This window comes from Saccoglossus kowalevskii, chromosome 18 (assembly GCF_978046115.1).
Source record: "Saccoglossus kowalevskii chromosome 18, keSacKowa6.1, whole genome shotgun sequence".
NCBI lineage: Eukaryota > Metazoa > Hemichordata > Enteropneusta > Harrimaniidae > Saccoglossus > Saccoglossus kowalevskii.
Window position 1 is genome coordinate 11,614,024 of NC_140658.1, and position 27,023 is coordinate 11,641,046.

Consider the following 27,023-nt stretch of genomic DNA (forward strand, 5'->3'; position numbering starts at 1 on the left):
TTATGCCTTGAGACTGCCTAAAAGTGGTCACTATAGACAGGTGGTCTTTATACATAAGTTGGTGATATGTTATGCCCTGGGACTGCCTAAAAGTGGTCACTATAGACAGGTGGACTTTATACACGGGTTGTCAATATGTTATGCCTTGAGACTGCCTAAAGGTAATCACTATAGACAGGTGGTCTTTATACACAGATTGTCAATATGTTATGCTTTGAGACTGCCTAAAAGTTGTCACTATAGACAGGTGGTCTTTATACACAGGTTGTCAATATGTTATGCCTTGAGACTAGCTAAAGGTAATCACTATAGACAGGTGGTCTTTATACACAGGTTGTCAATATGTTATGCCTTGAGACTGCCTAAAAGTGGTCACTCTAGACAGGTGGTCTTTATACACAGGTTGTCAATATGTTATGCCTTGAGACTGTCTAAAAGTGGTCACTATAGACAGGTGGTTTTTATACATAAGTTGGTGATATGTTATGCCCTTGGACTGCCTAAAAGTGGTCACTATAGACAGGTGGTCTTTATACATAAGTTGGTGATATGTTATGCCTTGAGACTGCCTAAAGGTAATCACTATAGACAGGTGGTCTTTTTACACAGGTTGTCAATATGTTATGCTTTGAGACTGCCTAAAAGTGGTCACTATAGACAGGATGTTTTTATACACAGGCTGTCGAGATGTTATGTCTTAGGACTGCCTAAAAGTGGTCACTATAGACAGATGGTCTTTATACACAGGTTGTCAATATGTTATGCCTTGAGACTGCCTAAAAGTGGTCACTATAGACAGATGGTCTTTATACAAAGGTTGTCAATATGTTATGCCTTGAGACTGCCTAAAAGTGGTCACTATAGACAGGTGGTCTTTATACACAGGTTGTCAATATGTTATGCTTTGAGACTGCCTAAAAGTGGTCACCATAGATAGGTGGTCTTTATACAGAGGCTGTCGATATGTTATGACCTGGGACTGCCTAAAAGTGGTCACTATAGACAGGTTGTCAATATGTTATGCCTTGAGACTGCCTAAAGGTAATCACTTTAGACAGGTGGTCTTTATACACGGGTTGTCAATATGTTATGCCTTGAGACTGCCTAAACATGGCCACTATAGACAGGTTGTCAATATGTTATGCCTTGAGACTGCCTAAAAGTGGTCACTATAGACAGGTAGTCTTTATACACGGGTTGTCAATATGTTATGCCTTGAGACTGCCTAAAGGTAATCACTATAGACAGGTGGTCTTTATACACAGGTTGTCAATATGTTATTCCTTGAGACTGTCTAAAGGTAATCACTATACACAGGTTGTCAATATGTTATGCCTTGAGACTGCCTAAAAGTGGTCACTATAGACAGGTGGTCTTTATACATAAGTTGGTGATATGTTATGCCTTGAGACTGTCTAAAAGTGGTCACTATAGACAGGTGGTTTTTATACATAAGTTGGTGATATGTTATGCCCTGGGACTGCCAAAAGTGGTCACTATAGACAGGTGGACTTTATACACGGGTTGTCAATATGTTATGCCTTGAGACTGCCTAAAGGTAATCACTATAGACAGGTGGTTTTATACACAGATTGTCAATATGTTATGCTTTGAGACTGCCTAAAAGTGGTCACTATAGACAGGTGGTCTTTATACACAGGTTGTCAATATGTTATGCCTTGAGACTGGCTAAAGGTAATCACTATAGACAGGTGGTCTTTATACACAGGTTGTCAATATGTTATGCCTTGAGACTGCCTAAAAGTGGTCACTCTAGACAGGTGGTCTTTATACACAGATTGTCAATATGTTATGCCTTGAGACTACCTAAAAGTGGTCACTATAGACAGGTGGTCTTTATACACAGGTTGTCAATATGTTATGCTTTGAGACTGCCTAAAAGTGGTCACCATAGATAGGTGGTCTTTATACACAGGCTGTCGATATGTTATGCCCTGGGACTGCCTAAAGGTAATCACTATAGACAGGTGGTTTTTATAAACAGGTTGTCAATATGTTATGCCTTGAGACTGCCTAAAAGTGGTCACTATAGACAGGTTGTCAATATGTTATGCCCTGGGACTGCCTAAAAGTGGTCTCTATAGACAGGTGGTCTTTATACATAAGTTGGTGATATGTTATGCCTTGAGACTGCCTAAAGGTAAACACTTTAGACAGGTGGTCTTTATACACAGGTTGTCAATATGTTATGCCTTGAGACTGCCTAAAAGTGGTCACTATAGACAGGTTGTCAATATGTTATGCCCTGGGACTGCCTAAAAGTGGTCTCTATAGACAGGTGGTCTTTATACATAAGTTGGTGATATGTTATGCCTTGAGACTGCCTAAAGGTGGTCACCATAGATAGGTGGTCTTTATACACAGGCTGTCGATATGTTATGCCCTGGGGCTGCCTAAAAGTGGTCACTATAGACAGGTGGTCTTTATACACAGGTTGTCAATATGTTATGCTTTGAGACTGCCTAAACATGGCCACTATAGACAGGTTGTCAATATGTTATGCCTTGAGACTGCCTAAAAGTGGTCACTATAGACAGGTGGTCTTTATACATAAGTTGGTGATATGTTATGCCTTGAGACTGCCTAAAAGTGGTCACTATAGACAGGTGGTCTTTATACACAGTTTGCTTATATGTTATGCCCTGAGACTGTCTAAAAGTGGTCACTATAGACAGGTGGTTTTTATACATAAGTTGGTGATATGTTATGCCCTGGGACTGCCTAAAAGTGGTCACTATAGACAGGTGGACTTTATACACGGGTTGTCAATATGTTATGCCTTGAGACTGCCTAAAGGTAATCACTATAGACAGGTGGTCTTTATACACAGATTGTCAATATGTTATGCTTTGAGACTGCCTAAAAGTGGTCACTATAGACAGGTGGTCTTTATACACAGGTTGTCAATATGTTATGCCTTGAGACTAGCTAAAGGTAATCACTATAGACAGGTGGTCTTTATACACAGGTTGTCAATATGTTATGCCTTGAGACTGCCTAAAAGTGGTCACTCTAGACAGGTGGTTTTTATACATAAGTTGGTGATATGTTATGCCCTGGGACTGCCTAAAAGTGGTCACTATAGACAGGTGGTCTTTATACACAGGTTGTCAATATGTTATGCCTTGAGACTTCCTAAACATGGCCACTATAGACAGGCTGTCAATATGTTATGCCTTGAGACTGCCTAAACATGGCCACTATAGACAGGTTGTCAATATGTTATGCCGTGAGACTGCCTAAACATGGCCACTATAGACAGGTTGTCAATATGTTATGCCTTGAGACTGCCTAAACATGGCCACTATAGACAGGCTGTCAATATGTTATGCCTTGAGACTGCCTAAAAGTGGTCACTATAGACAGGTGGTCTTTATACACAGGTTGTCAATATGTTATGCTTTGAGACTGCCTAAACATGGCCACTATAGACAGGTTGTCAATATGTTATGCCTTGAGACTGCCTAAACATGACTATAGACAGGCTGTCAATATGTTATGCCTTGAGACTGCCTAAACATGGCCACTATAGACAGACTGTCAATATGTTATGCCTTGAGACTGCCTAAAAGTGGTCACTATAGACAGGTGGTCTTTATACACAGGTTGTCAATATGTTATGCCTTGAGACTGCCTAAACATGGCCACTATAGACAGGTGGTTTTTATACATAAGTTGGTGATATGTTATGCCCTGGGACTGCCTAAAGGCAATCACAATAGACAGGTGGTCTGTATACACAGGTTATCAATATGTTATGCCTTGAGACTGCCTGAAAGTGGTCACTATAGACAGGTGGTCTTTATACACGGGTTGTCAATATGTTATGCTTTGAGACTGCCTAAAAGTGGTCACTATAGACAGGTGGTCTTTATACACAGGTTGTCAATATGTTATGCTTTGAGACTGCTTAAAAGTGGTCACCATAAATAGGTGGTCTTTATACACAGGCTGTCGATATGTTATGCCGTGGGACTGCCTAAAAGTGTTTACTATAGACAGGTGGTCTTTATACATAGGTTGCCAACAGGTTGTGCCTTGGGACTGCCTGAAAGCCACACTGGAAGCTTTTAACATCAGTCACGGCACATGGGAGCAGTTGGCCCAAGACAGAGTAACGTGGTGATCAGCTGTTCACAAGTTAAGGTAAAGTATGCGAGGCCAACAGGATTGCTGCTGCTGAAGACCGCAGACAGACCAGGTAGAACAGAGTCAACAACCTTGTAGCAGCTACTACCATTCCCTGTCCCCACTACCAGAGAGCCGCTTCCAGGCACAGATTGGCCTCACCAGCCACCTGCGGACTCACAGAGCACCCCCCCCCCCACCCCAGGATGACTAGATGGTCCTCATTGCATCGACGAACAAACAAAGACATTAAAACAAGTTTGACCATACATTATGAACCTTTCAGCAGTACTGACAATACTCAAGTGAACACAGTAAATGTTGTTGAACTGCACAATATACATATATATATAAATGTGACAAGAGTGCAATGAAAAGGCAATAAATGCACAACTTAAATGCAAGCAACAACAAAATGTACTGTGCAAATATGAACAATGAAAGCTATTGATCTGAAGCAAAATTGCATGCACGATTAACAAAACTTGTTCAAAATCTGACCACGGACAGCATAATAACGAACTATGCAAGCCATATTGTCATTGTATGAAAATTATCATCAAATTCACTGCTTAGAGGGATATCGCATTAAATGGTCTGATAGGAAAACAAGACGACACAAACCACCAAGACAGACAGCATTTATCTCATTTCACTTTATTTTATAATCCAATTTGTTCAGAAGTAAAATACATCATTTCAATTCTGACATGTATTCTCAAACAACATTAAGTCAAAATAAATTTTCAAAATATTTGCTTTTTGTTTAAAAATGGCAACCAATATATACACAATATATATTATATATATGCGATGAAAACTGAATCAAATAGACTGCATATACCGAGTGTTCAAAGTTGCATTACCACTTCGCATGTTTGTGAGGTCGCTTGACCAATATAACTAGTATGTTGATGAGACTGTGTTCGAGTAATGAGCTACAGAATATGTAAGTAAGCATTCTAACTTAAGCTAAATTTGTAAACAGACACGAGATAAGTACAGGCGTGTTTGAAGAAGAAACTCTCCAGCATGGGTGGAAAGCAAAGGCAGGGTATCTACTTTTAATATACATTTTTTTAGCTAAAACAGCAACATTTGAACTGATTTTTTACATATTTGCAAGGTTGTAATGCAACTTTAATCACAAGCTTTTAAAAAACCCAGTAATAATAAAAAGTATGATTTAAATTAATCACATCGTTGGAATGTCAAAATTGTTATGTACCGTAAGTGTGACTCATTTCAATAAGGAAAGTCTATGCTTTGATCAAAGCTTTGTTGTACTGTGAAGCTAGCAAAAATAAACTAGATGGGTTAACGTATTAAAACAAAATACTGCATTGGCGCAGACGTACTTCTGAATGATTGTTGTACATCCAACATTTCTTGTGCATTATCTTCATATAACGATAGTAAATGAAGATTTGCAGGAATGTTTCACTGATCGCTGCAAGACAATTCAACCATACAATCCCCCTAGATATTAATCAAACGGTGAAACTTCTTACATGGCTACACCATCGACATCAACACTGACACTAAAAATAATATCATTGGTGAGGATGATAGTTAAATAGTCATATCAACAAAAGTGTCCCGAGATACACTAAAATTCCGTTGCAGCCATGTTAGAAGCCAGTTATAGCAGGGTTTTTGACATTGCTTTACTCGCTTCTTCTTACCCTTAAATCCTGTATTGATTGCATGTAATTCTATTCTATGTAGGTTACATAACGCGTGTAGATTATATTTGTGCGACAACTGCGGCAAGATCAAGAGACATCTAAAACAAACCATTTTGAGACAAAAAATAACAAAACAAGTCATCTTCCCATTTGCCTGTGTCACACATGTTTTTTTATCTACACAAAATCATTGGAGAATACATCCAAGATGTATTTACAGAAGTTGATTAAGTTGAGAGCACAAAACAAACACAAAATTTAAAAAACAAACAAACAAAAAACCATTTTTTTTTTAAGTAAAACCCGACAAACATAAAATCTGATAATATATGGGTAAGATGCAGATAAATTGAATTGGATACAAGCATTGCCATTAAATGGATGGATGAGTTATGATTTAAAACAATATTGTAGGGCAGCTCATGCATAAGCAATTTGGAAGTATTGGATGACAATGACAAACAATAATGTGGAACAGTCAATGTGGATAAAGTTGGTCACTGATTTGGTGAACTGAAAGAAATACAATTATACTTTGAGTTTGACGTTATACAATTCGTAGAATTCGAGGCTAGTGAGTGAATGAATTGCAAGAGGAGTGGAAATAGTTTGGGTATTGGTGAATCAATTCATTATCAGTTTTACAAATTATTGGTATAAACGATTGAGTGTTTTATGTGATATTATAATATTTTTCTAGGGATCTAAATCACTAATCCAACGTGTCAAACCCTGATAATTAGGTATATTATGTATGATATTTAACACTCGCAGGAGAACCTGATGAAATAACAACAAAATCAAATGAGAAGACAAAACAAAATTGAGAAATCTAAAGGAATCTTCTCAGTGTGCAACTTTAAAGTGCAGTGATCAACACAACTGCACGTTTGGCATGGGTCCCATATTACACATAGCAACGTCAATTACAATGCATACACCAAATTACAATGCACACTGCTGTATTGACCACTGTTCTTTGAAGTTTCCCACCACTGAAATAACAAGAAGTGTTGCCACATGTTAACCCATGTACGCATTCAATGAAAACTTGTGACACAGAAGCAGTAATTATGCAGCACAATATCAGTTGGCTAATTCATAAATGCATCAACATAAAAGAAAACGTACATATTATTGGAAAAATTGCCATGAAATGCTACATGGTATGAAACTGTATAAGGTAAACTGAAGAATTCTACACTATGCTTTAAAGTTGCTCTCTGAGATTATTTGATAGCTTCAGTGCCAGTACTATGCTAAATATTTCACTGATCTGAATTTTTGTGCGATTTGCAGGAAGTGTTCATGTATTCATCCTGATTCACCATTGTGAACAACAGCCAGAATGATTCAGAGTGCAACTAAAAGCTATGGTTTTAAATAAGCTAACATCAAATATGGAAGCGGTGACATGTAGATGAACATCACTGTTAAAAGAACACTTGTCTCATTACAACTCACAAGGGACATCCTCTCTGATTCAAAGTACACTGTAATTGTTGCATACTGTTTTGATAATATAATGATTACAATGATAAAGTTATAAATGTTACACAAGAAAGTTAACTTTAAGTACCAACAAATGATTTTTTTTTTTTACCTTGCCACTTTTATCTCGCCTATAAAAAAAATATACTAGCTCATATTATATATTCCAACACTTGTACATAAACTGTACTGTCAACCATTTTATTCTTGTGAGAGTCGATAAAAGTTGTATAATTTTGTAGAAGTGAAAATTCTCGAAAATTGCGAACATTTCTAGAAGTGAAAATAAAAATAAATGATGTGAGTCTAGGATCAGAATAAATCCTATTTAAAGGACCAAGCATGTAAGCAAGTATTCTGCGTGTATTTCTATTAGTGCTGCTAATAAAGCAAATATGGCATATTAGAAGTAGGCATATTAGAAGTAGGCATATTAGAAGTAGGCATATTAGAAGTAGGCATATTGGAATTCACACTTCTGATTGGTGTGATCAGAACATGGAAAATTGCATTCAAAAACAATCTATTCTTTGGTATGCGTTGGAGTGCTTACAGTTCACAAATAAAAACAGATGCACATATCAACAATTTAGTTTTTGTTGAAGGAAGATATCGGCAATATCTTTTCCCAATTTACTTTGTATATACATTACAAAAGTTTGACCTGACTTAAATGAATCTACATGGATAAAGCGCTAATTCTTCCAGACTATAATGTAATTGTGCGAATGATGGAATTATGGTCCGGTTACAAGACTGTAAAAGATTTGTACTTACTAGCTTATTTAATTTTCATTTATTCCTGATAAATGAAATAGAAGATTATTTATGACTTCAAACTTCTAAATAAGTGTTCTACAGTAAAATAACTAGCTACTAGAGGACTAGAAAATAACAGAAAATTCACTGATAATCAGACAAAACAACTTTATCGTATTATTTACTTGGGCCATTTTTTGAATTTAATTCTCATTGGTTCATGAACAATACATATAGTTTGACCTATTTTGGGGGATTTTGTTGTTTTAAGAACAAAATAAGTGTACCAATAAGTATAAAATTGATACTATAGGCCCACAAAAATAAGTTATTTTTTTACGATTTAGTCTGAATATGAACAATGTGTGAACAAATCTGGTTCAATAATTTGATACAGGTTTGATTTGATGTCTTTTAAGTTCATTTGCAGAATGTAGTACTGCGAAGCAATTCATAACCATTTGTAAATTTTCGGAAGAATATTAGACATGTTATTTATACGGAGGCCAAAAAGAATGAGCTTACTTGAGAACCTCCCAATTCATAGTCACTTCTATCCTGTGTAGAAGATTCTCGTTTTACTGATTACCAACTTTTTATAATATTTTGAAATTTCTAAAACTTTTTAACTGTGAAATCAGTTGATTGCCCAGGAATACATATTCGATACCTTTATGGCGAGTGTAACCAGTACATCGATATCTGTTTTCCAGGCTAAAGTCACTTCATAATAATGCATTAAATGCAATCAAATATACATAAACTAATAAGTGACAAGGTCAAATACGATAAATTGAATAAAACGAAAGTCTCGCACACACAAAAAATCTTCAATTGAAAAGTTTCATCACAAATTTTACAAATACCTTTTTGAAAGGCTGCTTAATAACAATGTTCATAATTTCTATAAAAAAAATATTCCATGAAATAATGCTGTTCATTTCCTCTAAGATTTTCCTGTATATATTTCAAAAAATTTACAAACATTTGCAGCTTTTTTTGCTTATTAAAAATAGACAATTCATAGTTTTAATAATCTCTTCACTTTCAAGAAAATACAATGATGAAAAGATTGGTCCTGTAAAATAGCCATTTTTCTTGTAACTACTGAAATACAAGTGGAATACACACGCACCAACTCTGATATGATATTGCTCATAAACTTAGGTGGTCCATGTAAACATTTATCAAGGTTTTAGGGAGTCTTATAAAATCATTTGCTTCCCTGCATGCAGGAGCAGACCCTGGTCGATTAATAAAGATTAGAAAAATATCAACTGTTTACAAATAGGTCAGCTTTACAAATTGCACGTTTCATGCTTGTAATTTTACTAACAAAAAAATTGCAATATTTTATGAACTTCTTACCTGGTATACTTTTGTTGAACTTTTATGAACGTAATTTGTTTTGAACTAAACAGACAAAATGTACTATTGGCTGAAGGTTTTGATCAACAGTTGACAAAAGTTTTGGCATTCAAAGGGTAAATCAAGTTATACACAAACTGGCAGTAATCATGTCAATTTTTGGGCATGAAAAACAAAGCAAATATCAACAATTTCCAGAAATTTAATTTGCTTATTAAGTTATATACCTTATGAGTCAACCAAGGTCTGAATACATACAGGTATATTGTACACCCAACCAATAGCAGCTCATATTGTGGCTTGTTGATTTGCATATACTGTATAGATCTATAAGTGTTCTCCCTAGCATTTTGTTAGCAAGGGAAACAACAACAAAGGAATACATATGACGACACTTGGGGAATGGGACGTATACATAGCATTCTATGCAACTGTTACAGTGGTACTAGTACTTTTCTAATTTTATTATGCACATAACTATAGTTGTAATTAAATTTAAATTATTTGCTACCACAAAGAGCCAATCAAAGATGGCAAGGGGGGCAACGAAGCCCTGTTCAGGGAGAACACTGTCTACCATCTGCAATTACTCTCAATCAGGCAGGCCTCTCACGCCTTCAGGAGGTAAAACAAGCATGTTTGATTGGAAGTACATTCAAGATGTTCATTGGCTGGTGTACAATATTCATGTAAATACAGAGAAAAGAAAGTACCCCCTCCTTGGTACATGTAACATGGACCACTAACAAATAATATTGTCCCTGACTATTATACCACTATTTCTCATGTTGCAAGGTGAGAAAAAAAAGAGACCCACAATGCACTATTGTTGCATTATGGGTGTAGACCACAGTAAAAATGCATGTTAAATGTAAATAGATGAACTGTTAAAACAGATTTGGTAGCGATGCACAAATACCCACAATGCATCTTGTGAATGTTCATTGGTAAAAATTAGTACCAACGTAACCGAGTGTACAAGTCTTATTTACCACACTCTTGCTACAAACTGACAAACTACAAGCAAGCATCATCTAGTGTACACCTAACACTAAACCACCTGCTAGTAGATTCGACAATCAATGTAAATCTAACACACAGCGTAGTTCATAACATAATAACCCACCTAAACAAAAATCTATATGTAAAATGTCAATGGGAATTGAATAAATTTGGTCATACAAAATCCATTTAAAGTATTTACTGAAATCTTCTCATATTGCAAAATGCACATTTTTCTCGGGTTGTCAAATCATTTTTCTATTGACAATTAGCACCAGCTGTATTATTAGGTAAAAGTCTAATGATATTTTGATAAAGTCACGCTGCCTACCAACACAATACAAGTTGCTGTCAATCATTAATAAACAAGTTTTCAGTTCGTCTCTGACACAAAATTGAGGGAAGGGGTTATAACATAAAAAGACATTCATAATTCTATTTGCTGCAGTTTTTCACAAGTTTGATAGATTTCCTAGACTATCTGGCCTCATAGATGCCTAGTAATTTATGAATCAACACCAATATGCCTCAATTTAATAATCATACTTTGTCCTATGTTTTGAATACTTGACAAAAATTTGGGAACATTCAACAGTGACCTAGACAATGACAATACAAAATCAAAATTGTTCAGTACAAGACTGAAGCTAGAACACTAAAATCTGCATGTAGCTGCATATTTTCAATGCCTAAAAGTATATAGTAACAGCCCTTACCACTTGGGAAATCTACGCTGTCACATTCAAAACCTGGGAAACTAATATTGCACATTTCAAACTGAATTTAAGGTGACACTAGGCTCATAGGCCAAACTGAAATGAACAAAGATAGTTCCTGTATGTGTAGCTTTACTTTATCATGATTGACAAGTCATTGTAAAATCATTGGTGAGCCAAATAAAGCAAGGAAAGGTTGAATGAGACAATTAGCAGGACTGTAATGACAACAACTGGCAGCAATTATTGCAGTGATAGTTTTTAGTAGTTTCATTGCAAGTAATGCCACACGGCCCAACACATTGATAACAAAGTTACTCTGTCCTAAATTGAAATTAAAAGCTTACGATTCTCACATTAGATTTCATAGTGCTGTACACTAGTTGCACATAACGTATGATTAAAACATACATGCCACCTAATGCATTCATTTTTCAAAATTGTTTTTCGAAATTTAAGAACCGCAAAAGAAACTAGTCATTTGAACCATGTTGACTGCGTTAAAAAACAACTGCTTACAAATGTACATACTTGCAACTATGACGTGGATCAACAGACATTAGCATCCATTTTATGAAAGCCATTGTTGGTAAAAGTTTGGTATGTGAAGTTTAAACAAATCAAGCACAAAAATCACAATTACGCAAACAGTTCTTTGTCCGATTTCATAGATTTTTTCAGAGATTGAACTCAAGATCAATTAAAAAAACAAAATGTAAAATATTTTTCAAGTATCAGTAATAATTCATTACTAATTGACCTGTGAAAACGGAGCACTCTAATTTATTACTCTAACAGAATTCTTCTCCACCACTTTGTAAAAGAACCAAACAATTCAGAAACTATCTCTTTTACATTATTGTTAAGAACATTGTAGTCTTCCTTTTCTCATAAAAATGTGTTGGCTAACTGTTTTCGTTTTCTAGTAGCAGTAAAAATTGATTTTGTTTATTTAGCAGTCACGTGCTGTAATTAATGTTGACATTAGTGTTATCATAATTTTTGGATAGAGTGTTGCAAGGGCTACAACAACATGTAAAAATTGTTAGTCATTAATCATTATTATTATTTTTATCAAGCTTTTTCTGTTTTGCCCAACGAAAGTCTACTACATCATTAAGTACATGTTAAGTATTGTGTAATTATCATTTGATATACAACAGAAAAATGTATGTATTTAATCTCAATCAAAGTTGGGATTGAGGCATCTACGAGGGCAAATAGTCTAGGACAATCCTTAAATTTGCTGAGAGACTATTTAGATCACCAGTAACTTTAAATAGCTGTCATGGCAGCATGAACTTTATCACATAAACATTCAAGGTAAATAAGACACACCCGAACAACTACACTGAGCAGCCAAAGTAATATTGTAGTATATCAAAATAAGGATACTCTGTTGAATAAGTTGAAGGAATCCATCTATATTTACATACAGTTCTGTTTCTGCTTGTTTACAGTTTGCTACATAAAATACGACTATGTATTTGACGTGCGTCATAATGTCCCAAAGTACGGCTCCATGATTTCATCCATTGTGCCCGGTCCCCAATGTGTTAGTTGGTCCTGTAGGAAAATAATAAAAAAAATTTTCATGATTGATATGACAAGTTCAAACACCAATATGTTACAGAATAAGTGAGGAGGCCAAAGCAACTGACAAGATTAATTAAATGAAACTAATTCACTAACAGAGCAAAAAAAATGTAGTTAAAATTTGCACTTATGAACCTGGTTGAATCAAGGATAGTACTGGATAGTCCATTGAATATTTTTTCTGAACTGCACAGAACTATAAATTCTGATTCGTACCATTAGACATTGATTTTTCTGAAATGTTTTACTGGCTTACCATTTTGACCTTATTAAATTTCCTAACGAGTCTGCTGTATGTTTTGCAATTTGTGATCAGAATATCAAATGAACTAAACTAAGAATATCTTTCACAGCAATGTCATAACGACAATGTAATTTATTAATTATTGTTTTCTGTATATGTTTAGTCACCTAAAGAAGATGTGCTGTCCTCACACAAGTAGAAATGTCAAAACCCTCGCATAAATATAGCTGATATTTTATAGTCTCTTTTATCAGTGGTTGATCAGTTATGGCATTACATTTGAGGTAAATATAGAGAATACAGAACAAGACCCCAGCAACTTCCTGTTTTAGTTATCATCAAAAAACATTAGTCAAGATTTGTGCCATCGAAAAGTTGCTGATCTTGTTAACAATCAAATCAGTCTTCTTTCTGATCACTATTTGTGATGCATAGTCTGAAAGCAATCTGGAAGAACAATATAAAAAGAGTTGGATTGAAAATATTATAAAGTGATTCAACCCATTCAGCAATTAGGTTAGCGTTTTTAAGAGAAATTTTTTTGTGATTAGACTAAATCATTTTGATTTTAGATATGTTTAGGGCAATAAATAGTGTTTGTAATATTGACCTGTATGCATTGGTTATTTGGTGGTGACCATTTTTGATTTTGCATAAAACAGCACCACGGTCTATTCCTTTAGCAGGTGTGCGAAGAAAAAAAAGTTGATGGAATAATGAACTCTTTTGTTAAAAAGTTTACAAAATCCTTACCTGTGCTAGATAAAGGCAAATACTGGACAATTTAAAGACAAGAACTGTTCTTTTGGTTGTCTAAAATTAAAGAAAGGATCACTGTTATTATGTAACAAGTAGCAATGAATTGGAGTTGCTTTCTTAGAAATCATCCAGCACACAAGTCAGAGAAAATCACCACATTATTTTGCAATGACTTTTGTCAAATTACTTGCAAATATTGCCAATATCGTTAATAATCTCAATTGATTGCAAAAATTCTTGATTATTCGTGAACATTCTCCGTGTCTCGTCAATAAGTATATAATATTCTCATTTTTGGTAGTTTTATTAGTTCAAACAGTCTCTGGTTCTTCAAAAATTAAATTTATATAAATAAGTGTATGTCACAGTGTTCAAATCTCATAAACTAGTAAACATGTTATGTTAACCACTACATTCATCCAACTCAATATTACCCAGGGTATTCAGCATTCATCATGTCATTTGTTTTAATTCACGCGTTTTAGGAGGTGGGCACTCTCGCAAGCACACCCCTAAAAAATTATGTAAATGACAACTTTAGTTTCCATGTAACAGATTATGAAATTAGTCGTGTAGTCATTGATTTCAGCAACAATTTTACAATGAAGAAATATGCACATATTATTACATTATTAATTATGTCGAACAAAAATCTAGGGGGTTAAAATTATTCGTCTGTCGGAACACAGTCAGAGTCAAAATTTCCTCAGTTTCTTCATTGTCTAATGTGTTTGATCGTACATAAACTCTTGATGTTTTTTCGCATGATTTGACCTGCAACAATGCCTTTGTCCTGATAGGTCATCTGTTATTAACCCATCAGTATGTTGTGTTGTACCGACACAACTGTTGTAATTGATTTAAACGAAAAAATGGCATATTTTTTTTTAAATTGGTAATTAGCAATTTTTTAAAGAAACTTAATATGGTATTTACTGACTTTCACTTTTGTAACAGGTCATTGTCGATGCATAGTTTACGCACAGTTACATATTGACAACGGTCGATATCCACACTATATTATATAAATATGATAACAAGTATTCAGAAAAGGTCAAACAATGATTAAAGACCATGTTATATGATTAGACAGTTAAATTAGAGGCATTTTGGAGGGGATGGGTTTTTAGCTGAAAGTGACCCTGAAAAATGAGAAATGCCCGAAAGTGTAGGGGGTGCTTAACCGCGCATGGGCACTAAGCTGGATGAGTATGGTAGTAAATCAGAACATACTGATCCATTATTTAGTAAAGCAAAACAAGTCATTGAAAATGACACAGTCCCCATTAAATTAAGTTCTCTTTGTGCTCGTCATATTAAAGTGGAGGGGTTGTTGCGAGCGTGTCCTTGAAACTTAAGTTCCAAGTGGCGTATACAACAGATTGTTTATTTACATCAAAACACATGTTCCGTTTAGTAGTAATATGGCCAAAAATAAAAACAGCCGTTATTCGGCCATCTTTGATCTGATTATGAAACACACTGATATGTATGATGTATGTGCCAAATACAAATGAAAATGGTACATAAATTGTGGAAATATAGTAGTAAGGCCAAAAAGTCAGATGGCTGTCAATCGGCCATCCTTAACCAGATTTTGAAACAAATTGTCATAGACATGCCCACAGGATTCTGAAATATGACTCTGGACAGACTGAGGGACAGACTGAGGGACGGACGGACGGAGGGACGGACGGAGGGACGGACGGACGGACGGACTCACGAACGGTCGGGGACATGTATTCTAACATGTATGATCTATGTACTGAATTTGAATGAAAACTGACAAAGCATGTTCAAAATAAGGCATTATCAAAAAACAAGATGGCTGTCAGTCGACCATCTTTGATCCAATTGTGAAATAAATCGTCATGAACATGTATCCTAACATGTTTAATCTATGTACCAAGTTTGAATGAAAACTGACACAGCATGTCCAGAATACAACATTTTCAAAAAACAAGATGGCTGCCAGTTGGCCATTTTGAATCGAATCGCTAAACCACTGCATGTGCATATGTCCCACATAAAGTACTAGGCACATGCAAAGAATGAATGGAATCGGCCCACAGGATTCTGAGATACGACCCCGGACGAGCGCACGGACGAGCGCACGGACACACAGACGCACAGACGGACGCACGGACGGAGACCGAATTATAAGTCCCCGTTTTGGGACTTCGTCCGAACAGAGACTTACAAAGGGTCCCTTCAGCTGGCAATGTAAAACCAAGTGTATATTGTCAACTAGCAAAGCAAAATGCATCAGATTAAGCACAGTAAGCGTCCTGTTAACAGTATGAACTACACAGACCATATTAGTACCATATGCAGAGATGTATATCTTGTCATATGTCTTATTTTTGAAATCCAGTACTGTAAAGGGATTAATTATTCACTGGGTTTTAATTTTGCTTATTTTGCCGACTGGAAAATGCGATAAGTTAAAACCCAGTGAATATGTAAAATTTAGCATAGAACACATTATCTAAATGATAAAACCATGAATTTAAAACCTACTGAATATGCCTGAAATGGTAAATCAGCGAAATTTAAACCCAGTGAAACTTAGTCATTTTACAGTATACAATTAATGCAACTCTTGGCTTGCATGCACTTCTTTTGGAAATGTACAATAAAAATTTTTACCCATTACTTACCTGTGAAAATTTCCTATCAATAAATAAAAACATGGACTGTGATGGATTGTTTATGATAAGCCCAGCTTTATCTTTCCTACTAACCAGTCTCATCAACTGTTTCTCATAGTCTGGGGTCAAAAACTCGAAATCGGCCTGAAATAACAAGAAAGATAAATACGAGTTCTGTTTTTTTTAGAAATATGATGAATAGACTTATGTTGTATTATAAAATTCCACGGTTCGTATATGGATATTGCATTATGTCATAGCTATTTGTTATCAGCCACCAGGGGTATGCATTACATAGGCCTTGAACCAGTATATCATTTTTACATTTTATTCTGCAACAAAATACTCAAGTCAAGTCAGAAAGACTATTCCAGGAATATTTGAGATTATGAGGTTATCACTCAGTAGCAATTGTTCGAAGATATGGTTGATACGAGAGACATGATAGAACAGTATTATCCATGAACCGAAGGTGAACAGATAACCCTACCCATGACACCACAAGTATCAACCAGCTGTATGAACAAGTGACATCAGGTGATAATCTTTTTATCTACGTTGTAGACAGAAATGGTAGCACATCCCATGATGTCACGAGAATCAACCAGTTCTACAAATAATGGATATCTGGGTAGCATAGTCCATAGCATAGTCGACGCAGAACTAAATCTTTTCAGAATGTTAGTATACTGTAAAAGGGTTAATTATTCACTGGGTTTTAATTTTGATTATTTCGCTGACTGGAAAATGCGCTAAATTAAAACCCAGTGGATATGCCTGAAATGGTAAATCTGCGAAATTTAAACCCAGGGAAAATCATTTTACAGTATTGCAATGTGATAAGAACTCACAAGCATCGGTTTGTAAGGATCCTCTTCTCCCTTCCACTTGGAGAATAAACGACACTCCATCTTTTCTAAATCATTTCTAGGCCATAAAAAGAAATCCATTTCTTTTGTAAACCCCATAACATCCTACAGACAAGACATCGGTATTAGTACATACACAACACATTGAATTCTTTAGGTGATTTGTTGACATCTACAGGTTGTACATGTTGCATGGAACCCACTCATTGTCGCTTTGCATTGTATACAACTTAACGAACCTACTGAATGCTATCATTTTTCTATAACAATTTTAGTGCATCATTTTCATGCATTTTTCTCAACTTTTTGTTGTTGATTTTGTACCAAAAAGTTCATAATTTGCCATGGGTAACATAAAGGGATTAACATAATTTATTAATGTTGACGCATGTTGATTTAGAAATCAAAGTCTGTAGCTTAAATTCAGCCCCCCCCCCCCCAAAGAAAACAAAATTGTACGTCTGTCTCTAAGAAATTTCAGATTAAATGAAATTATTACTTGTGGAAATGTATACTTTAAAAGGGTGCCAGTTTCTTGTAGGGGTGTTTACTGACGATAGAAAGTAGTGTATTATATATGGAAAGACTGAGAACATCAAATAATACAATTATATAGCTCGATGACATACAAGTGAAACATACACAAGATACTTTTATGGTTCTTACCCGTCTCATGGATTGATATCTGGGTGCATGTAACTGTACCACATCCCTTTGTAATAGCTCTTTTGAACTCTCTAGAGAATACGCTTCATCCTACAAAGACAAAGACTACATCACAACCACCATGCTTCTAAATTTTACCAAGCAATTTACCTAAATATATCTCATACTAGTATCACATGTAAATACTACAAAGAATAAGTTGAAACTACTGACGACAATGCTTTGTATGTTTTCATTAAATGCTATGCCAGCTCAGAAGCCAGCTTGGCATTTAAGTTACGCTTGAATTGTACCTAAATGCCCTTGGTAAAAATAAATAATATCATACATACAATTAATGGAATTTGGTTTATTGTGTTATTAGAGGTTCATTTCCAATACAGCAAATGCCCAAATCTTCCTGAAGAACTGATGAGAACTCTATTGTTGGCACAGTGGTTACATTAGCCCGAGTGAATACCTTACACCTCAGAATTCAAAAAATTAATTGTAACAATGACTTAACGATCACATACATACATGTATGGCAGGAAATTCAGTGCTAGTTTTTCTCACATTGAGATACTTACTCTAACTCCCTGAAGTATACTATCTTCGTAATTATTTGTCATAACTGGAACTACTTCTGCTGCTTCAAATATAGCGGGACTCTTCTTCTGAAATGCAAACCAAGAAGGATGGTTATTTTCAGGAGTGGAGCTACGTCACAGGACATTCCACATTGCTAAGACCAATCTACCATGTATTTCTATGGGCTCTGTGCGAGCTGCTGTAGAATGTCGGTCAAAGAGGCAGTGAAAACGTCTGAAGTGGAGAAAACGGCCAAACAAAACTATTAATTTTGTAAATTTGCGCAATCAAATGTATTTATGCTGCACACGTAGGGGTATTCTTGATGCACTGTTCAGAGGAGTCTCAACAACCATCCCAAAGTACAGGTTTCTGAGAGCTTGGGCCTTTGTTTTCACCGTGATGGTTGCCAGGCGGTAAAAATGCCTAGATATCCACGCCCAAAAATATTCAATCTAAACTCAATGAGTATGTATGGACGCTAGGAAAGGTCTTTGTGACAGACAAGAGCATATAGTCTCAGTGTACTCTCTAAATCTATACGATGCTTCATTCATCTACATAAATTATTTTTCGATGTAACTACTAATGAAACTAACTTGTCCTGTTAGAAGACACAATGAGTAACACTTTATGCAAGATTATTTGCTAGTAGCACTTCCACCTTGTTGGTAGTAACACTTGTCAGTTTTTGACCTTGTAATACACTTGTAAAGTGGTAGACATTGAATGTTCCTGTTGTCTCTCCTGACCTTTTTTATGTGCAAATTGCAAGTATGAGTGCTGACACAGAGTGCAAAGATGCGTGTGTTTGATGCACGTGGATGCCAGGATAGCACATTGATTGATTGGTTGGATGGTTAATTGGTTGATTGATTGGATAATTGGTTGACTGGTTAATTGGTTAGTTGATCAGTTAGTTGGTTAATTGGTTGGGTGGTTAATTGATTTAGTTTGATTAATTATTTATTTCCTTCTTTATTTACTCTGTATTTCTATGTTTAGTTCTATGTATTATTTATTTACTGTTATAACTAGTCTTTGTAGCATTTTTGTAATAATCAATTGTGTTAGGTGAATACTACCCCCTTGTATTTTTTTTTCCCATTGAAATAATTGTATACAGGGGAATAGACTTGTCTAGCATTACGATTGCTATCTTCTGTTACCCCAGCCATGGACCAGTTGCTCATTTTTTTTTTCTTTTCTTTTTTAATATTTATTATTTCGCAATGTTCTCTCTCTCTTGTCATATGTTTTTAGTTCTTTGTACTACCTGTAATCTATGGCAAATAAATAAATACAAATACCCGGTACATTAAATTGTCATTTGATCTGAAGATGGTCGCACAGCCCTGTCATAAAGTCCAAAACATGAATATGGCATGAATATGTGTCTGCCTTGCAATGTTGCATTTAATCAACACTTGATCAACAGCCTTTACTCTTATTTTGTGCATTTTTTTTTTCGATCTGTATACATCTTATTAAAAACAACTTGCGTAATAAAATTTGAGTTGTGTGTAAGTCACAATTGGCAAGTTACAAACTGAAAGTACAACTCACAAACACCATTTTTTACTATTAATATTTTCTAGTTACACCTTCTTTTATGACAGGCTGTAAATATTTGGATTCACACTGTGTACATGTAAACTAGAAACTTGGCATGTAGGTAATATTTTAGAAATTTAAATTACAAATTGTTAACATGTTTAGAATCCATGATAAAAAAATAATAACACACTCAATGCGTAACTCATAGCCCAGGAGTAAATGATGTAGGATTGTGAATGTAATTTTCCTATGATTTGAGTTATTTCAAGTTTGGCAATAAATTCTAGCTATGGTAGAGTTATTAGCATCCCACCCATTTTTTTTTTCAATTTGTGGTATGACTGGTATAATTATTGGAAACACAGATGAATGGCTAGCTTCACTAATGAAGAAACAATAGTCTCGTTCTCATTAGCAACTCTATCCTGGGTGGAAACCAGTACAGGAACGGTCAAAGTTGACAGAGTCAGCACTTGCTAAGATTTATCATATCTGTCTGCTTAGATCCAACTAGCCAAGATCCGACTCGACACATGTCGACTTTTGCGTATCAGAATGTATTATAATAGTTGTCCCGACACTGGCACCCAGCAAACATTGTAATTGAAATTACTGGTACATGTATAATAAAAATGTTTTAAATGTTACAATCATATCTGTGTACAAACATTTCTTGGCACTTTCAGAAACACTGCTTTTAATTTCATGCATAATGTAATCAATGCAACTGATTCAAGGTGAATTTTCAGATGAAACCAACTTTTATTGGTGCAACTTTTGCTCAGAAATTACACTGACTGCAATTCGCATAATTACATCACCATATGTGTGAAATACAGTACAGCTTACATCTACTCCTTCACAAATATTTGCATATTCTCAATCCAAATTTTCACAATTTGTATCACCATCATCGCATTGCATTTTAGTGCACCATCCAGGGATAAAATAGGCTGGCTCAACCATAGTAATTTTATTAGGAAATGTTTTTAGAGACATGGGTGAAAGCATATCAGTCAGTCGGTGATGTTTGTGCACAGTAACAAGCTTCCCCCCCCCCAAATAAGTCTATATCTTTATGATAGTTGGAATGCATGATACCAAAATGTGTTATGTAATGGACAGTGTAGCCAATATAATGCCAACTGATACACAGATAGCTGTTTATGGTGCAACTTGTTATAATAATTACCAGGTGAAAATCAATAATCTTCAAAAACATCTTACTATAGTTACAGAATATGGTAATATAAAATAAATATTTTCTAAACAAAACAATGATAAATACAAAGGATGAACTAATTGTGTGCCTTCAGGAACTCTCGGCAGCTATATACAATGTACATGATTGTTTAATACCTCTCCTCAAGCAGGCATCAAGATTACTCAAATTGATTTATGTACTTCCATTGTAGTTCAAGATTCCTACTGAATTAGTCATGTTAGGGGTATACTGGTGATGGCAAGATACTAAATGCAGAACTTGAAAATGTTTCAAGCATAATAAATGATAGAACTGTACTGTGACATTTAACACACCATTACATATACATTTTGAAGTGGCACAATCGCAGAGTGCTACTTCAATATCTGGAGTTACACTTTAGTATTGTGGCAGGGATTGTTTTAAACAAGGGAACAGGGGCGCAGCGCCCTCATGCCATGGCCATGCGCCCCTCACTCTGGGGAGCAGATGCTCTGGCAACCATCAAATTCTGATTGACCAGGGATCACATGTGGCCACAGTCTTCAACTGTGACCTGTCTGACAGTAATTTTGGCCCCAAAAAAGCCATAGCATGCTGCATTTTTAATTCCAATTATCAAAAATTTCACACCCTGGTAGGGAGAACCATATCTCCCCCACTTGGTGGCGCCGCTAAATTGCAGTACTCCCTCTTGCAGTTTTATTCTAGAAAACCCCCTGTTGTGGTCTTGAAAGTAGGGAATGATGCACTGAGGAGGGGGTCTGGTTTTTAAGTTCAATTTATAACATTTCTACAATCAGTGTTTAATTTCTTACATGCATGAATTTGGATTTGAATAGTCTGTGATAGCAAGCTGGTAACAAGCACACTAGAATAGTTGATGGTGCACAAGTGCTGTCTTTATTCAATCAATTTTATTTCACTCTCCCTTCTCAGAACCACCTCCATCTCAAGAGATGTAAAAGATTAGAGGGGTTTCACCATAGTATTTAGCTTAGGGGTGGGTTGGTGTCAAGACACCACTACCAGAATTTCACCTGATTATTTTAATAAAAACCTCAAAGGCTGAAGGTTGATGAAATGCAAGAGTTTTTTTTTTGTTTTTTTTTTTTGGTGGGGTTTTGTCACATTATTAAATACCAAATCCCTATTAAAACCTAAGGTGAAAGAAGTCAGGAATGAACTGACTGAAACGCATGGTAGAAATCACCCATATTGTTTCCGAAAATGTGAGAGAGGGTACAAGGTTCATTTCCCAAATATAAAATATTTATAGTAATTAATTAATCCAACTGTAGCGAGTTAACTTAGTCCACTTCTGACTGCGTATATCTATCGCATTCCATGCCAAAAACCACCCGTTATATGCAAATCAGCTAATGCGGAAGTAGACAACTTGATTACAGAGTTTTAGAATAATCGGCATTCAGCAACAAATATAATCCTAGGGTGCGTGGAAAGTTAGTAAAAGTAGCAGAGTTGGGCACCAGTATAAAACAATAATAAATAAAATATAGAAGGTCGTAAAAAAAAATCGAAAAAATATATGGCCTTTGATCTTGCGCTAAGTGCGCAGGTGACGACATCGCCTGCCGAGACTTGATTTTTTGCTTACCTTGTCTTTAAAAGTAAAAATTATGTACATCTTAAAATCAAACTGGTCAGCTAAAGCTTCACGTTTCTTTCTTAGTTGGCCCCGCAGTCTGCTTAGCTGAACTTTTCTCCTCGTATTTGGGTCTCCCATAATGGGGGAAACAAAAATGGAATGGTCGGCGAAAACTGTTGAACAAGTTAGTGTTGCGGTCGAACATTGAGTTTCCACCTCGTTTCCTCCGTACTTGGCGTCTCCGATGTGCTTGGACCTAGGCCTACACTTCTGAAACCAGTACGGAGTATAGGTTCCATACCTCGCTTTGCGACTCACGCACCGACCCAGATTTGAAGAAACGAAGAGAAAGCAATGACACAAAACAGAAATTTCAGAAAGCAGGTCAAAACCTGAACGAGAGTTCACAACATGCGGAAATCTAAAATGGCGACCCATGACGTCACGAACGTCGTCTGCGCAGTCGTTGTTAATTTCCTCCGCCATTTACCGATGGTGTCCGACATATTCCGAGCAGGTGGTCACAGAAAAAAATGCAGATGATTGCTATACTCTCTCGGTTTCTCTTTTAAAAATGAGGAGGGTGTATTTTCGAAATAAAACAATTTTCAAGAGCCAAAATATAACAAATGAAAATTTACACGACGATTGCATATAATGTAAACGTGAAAACAATATTTGCAAAATTCTTAACTCATCCAGATCTGACCGGGGGCGTACACGCGTCTCTCAATACTCTGAAACATTGTTTTTCTGCGTAGACATAGACCCTAGAAAATCAAAAATATATTTTCGTGAAAATTCACTACCTAATTGCAGTTACCGTGAGACATTGCTTTTGTTCAAAGTTTTAATTACATTTTCTGACGATAAAGTGAGCATTTCCATAGCAACCATGACCACGCCCATAGTTTCCAGTTCAAAACATGCAGCAGCTAGATTACCTAATTATGTGGATGAGCTGAGACCTCTTTCAGATTTAATCATATCTTTAATTTCAACATGCCATACTTTTTCATATATCTATACATTTGTTAGCTGAATATTCTGCATGTATCACATTTGCTCATTCGATAAAGATGCAGAAATACTGCATATCTTTGCTTGTCTGTGAATATAAACTTGGGTTACCCCCCCCCTCTCCCGTAAGTTTGAACACTGTTTTCTCTCAGCAACAACAGAGTGTGCTGTTTCACAAAAAATTAAAATGATCAAAAAAAAATATCAAAAATCTTGCTGAGGTAAATGCTAATTTACGGATCAGTCGAACTATGCTTTTTAGAGATCCCGCCGGTATGAAGACGTATATCTGAGCAGCTTGCCATCATGCAACGACTTCCTAAATGAGCAACTCAACTAGGCCGTGTATTGTAATTTGTTTTATTGTTGCGTTGCCACTCAAGTACCGTTATTTTACACGGTATTCTAAGACGTTGTTTAATTTGTGTACACATGTTCAGATGTATTCCAGAACTGCCTTTATGTACGTGTTACGCTAACGTCTTGTCGGTTTCTTACATGAGAGGCTCGAGTTCGTAAAATGAATGAAGCTATTTATTTAGTTGAATTATTATTTTTTACAATGACAAATTTAAAATGAATATTATTCTGTTCGTATGTTTTATTATAGTGTCATGTACACACATGTCGTGTGGGCACGATGTCCAAATGTAATAAATACTTTATGACTTTATTTAATCATTTGTGCTTCAACTCGAGTTGTTCATTTATTTCACCAAGGTTTCTCGGTCAATTCAGTATTCGTCCATATATAAGTCTGATTTTAGATCGAGAACGCATGGCACAGCAAGGGTATAAATCCAATATTTCGTCACCGCTTCCGTCGTCAATTACAAGAAAAGTTTGCAGTGTCGCTACAGCCTATAACTGACGCACCTCTCAGTAGAAGTATATAATTTGTCGTTTTTGATTTTTTTTTATACTTGTCGTAATTTAAAGTAAAACATAAACTCATATTTAAAAATTTTGGAAGTATTGGGCCTCTAGAGCTCTTAGACCTTTGGACCTTTGGACTATTGGACTTTCAGGATAGAAGTACAGATTTGAGATACCGAGACTGCTTGCTCGTGCGTATTTGGTGAATTTCTGTTGAATCCACCCCAGAAGTGGCGTTCTTACTGTGAATGTCAAATACTTATAGTATTTTGTCTAATCAGGTAGGCATTTATGAATCGTTGATGTTGTGTTTACAGCTGTTCTGTTGTAGTACGTATACGCCCACGCCGTCAATGTTGTTACTGTAATCGCTGACTGGGCTGGGAGATATGCGGTACCATCGGCTATCGGGCATGTCATGTTCGTTGTGTACGAATCCATGTTACTCTACAACAAGCCCCGGTTGTATGTGTGTATTTGTGTGTGTGTGTAAGCATAGCAACGTATACATTGTGTTGTATAACCTCGGAAAATAATTTAAAAAAAAAAAAACATTTCAGCTCCAACACAGACACCATCATACTGTCCTGTGACAAACACAGTATATGTTAATTCCATAATCGAAGGTGATATATTCCGGTTATGAGCCGTGGTCGTCCCGTCGTGTTCGATATAGGTCTCATAGCGACGTATACAACGCGCGTAAAATACTAGTCTAGTATATTGTTTGTTTACACGCTGTGTGACGACCACCACAAATTCATACTAGTAGACTCTACACCAGAATTTATTACCAAATAAAATTTAATACTGAGATATCCAATTCATATATTATTTAGGCACCATCGTCCTTGGTGTATAATAATAATAATAATAATATATTCGTATAATTAAAATGACTAACTTATTAAATTTAATTATTTAATGTATTTCCACGCATTATATACGTCGCTACTGGATACATGTCGAATACGGAGCGGCGATGACCACCATGTTTTAAATAAAGAAAAGGACAGCTCGTGATTGTGGGCAACGTATAGCTCTCAGTTTGGAGGCGTTTAGAGCACACATTCTATTACGTGACACAAGTTATTACGTTAAAAACGCTATGAACATGGTCAAAAATAGTGTGGAATTATTAATGTGGGGTTAACTTTAAAAGTATAGCATGGTATTTAATTTTTGTCTATTTGTGTATACAATATTTATAAAATAAACATGTATATTGAAATTGAGTATGACATGGCATCACATTTCATGATCATTTGATTTTTTTTAAATCTTTCAATTGAATAAAATTTAACCAATTTATAATTCTGTGTGCATGAATTAAACGCCATGTCAACTATTAGAAAGTACAATAACGCAAAACGACAAAAAACATTATTATCATTTGTTGCATTGTAGGATTAAAAGAAAAAAATATCTACATATATAGATATTTACTGGCAAAACAACTGTCCATATAATACTAATATATAATCAGCTGTGTCAGTTTATTTATAACACAATGTTTTTTATTACTACTATGAACAACTTGTACCATCAATGGTTTGAGATTGTATGTATGCTAAAAAATGTCATCATTGAACTTTCATTCATCGCTTTTATTCTACACATTTGTATAACTGAACTGTAACTCACTGGGACTCACGCACTAGTATGAATATTTTAGAAATGTCTACACTAAACGAATACAAACGGCACTATGGCCTGCTATTGGTCGCACATCTGATTAGAAATGCTTGTACGTGAACAGTGCCAACGAATTAAAACCCAAATAAGTAAAAATGGTTACTGACCTTCTTAAAAAACACTTTAATTTTTTTACCGGTCTCTGCTATTAATAATATATGGGAGATGTATTCTCATCTCTCTCTGCCCACTTCAAGGGGTTCCTCAACCATATTGAACCAACTTTTGCAGTATTTTCGTCACGGACTTTTCATTTAGACGCACAGTTATATAGCAATCCAGTAGCTCTTTTTTTTATAAATGTTAATTAAATGTATTTTTTACCTATTTAGGTGTTAGGTGTCAGCAGCAACGCTCGGGACGGCATAGAATTTCAAAAATCCTACAAGAAAAAACTAAATATGAAAACTGTAAAGAAATTATATTGTTCACGAAAACTAGTATCATTATTTATATATAAAACAATTCCTAATTATATAATTCACTAGGTGATCTCCCAAGATGAGTTCTGACGACGAAAACAAGAAGAAAAAG

At 35.5% G+C, this 27,023-nt stretch overlaps 1 protein-coding gene and 1 long non-coding RNA gene across 2 annotated transcripts; one reads left to right on the forward strand and one right to left on the reverse strand.

The window, feature by feature from the left end:
* Positions 1–4,790: 4,790 nt before the first annotated feature.
* On the reverse strand, positions 4,791–23,330 carry LOC100369253 (uncharacterized protein C6orf62 homolog). The gene is made up of 7 exons (XM_002741620.3): positions 22,908–23,330; positions 18,528–18,614; positions 17,959–18,048; positions 17,275–17,397; positions 16,433–16,567; positions 13,767–13,826; positions 4,791–12,739 (listed from the first exon to the last, which is right to left on the reverse strand). Exons 1-7 carry the CDS (start codon positions 23,034–23,036, stop codon positions 12,671–12,673), a joined length of 693 nt encoding a protein of 230 aa, XP_002741666.1. The 5' UTR covers positions 23,037–23,330; the 3' UTR covers positions 4,791–12,670.
* A 1,592-nt stretch (positions 23,331–24,922) lies between these two features.
* Positions 24,923–27,022, forward strand: LOC146731553 (uncharacterized). The gene is made up of 2 exons (XR_014927107.1): positions 24,923–25,075; positions 26,978–27,022. It is a non-coding gene; the product is annotated as an uncharacterized LOC146731553 (long non-coding RNA).
* The last annotated feature ends 1 nt before the right edge of the window (position 27,023 follows it).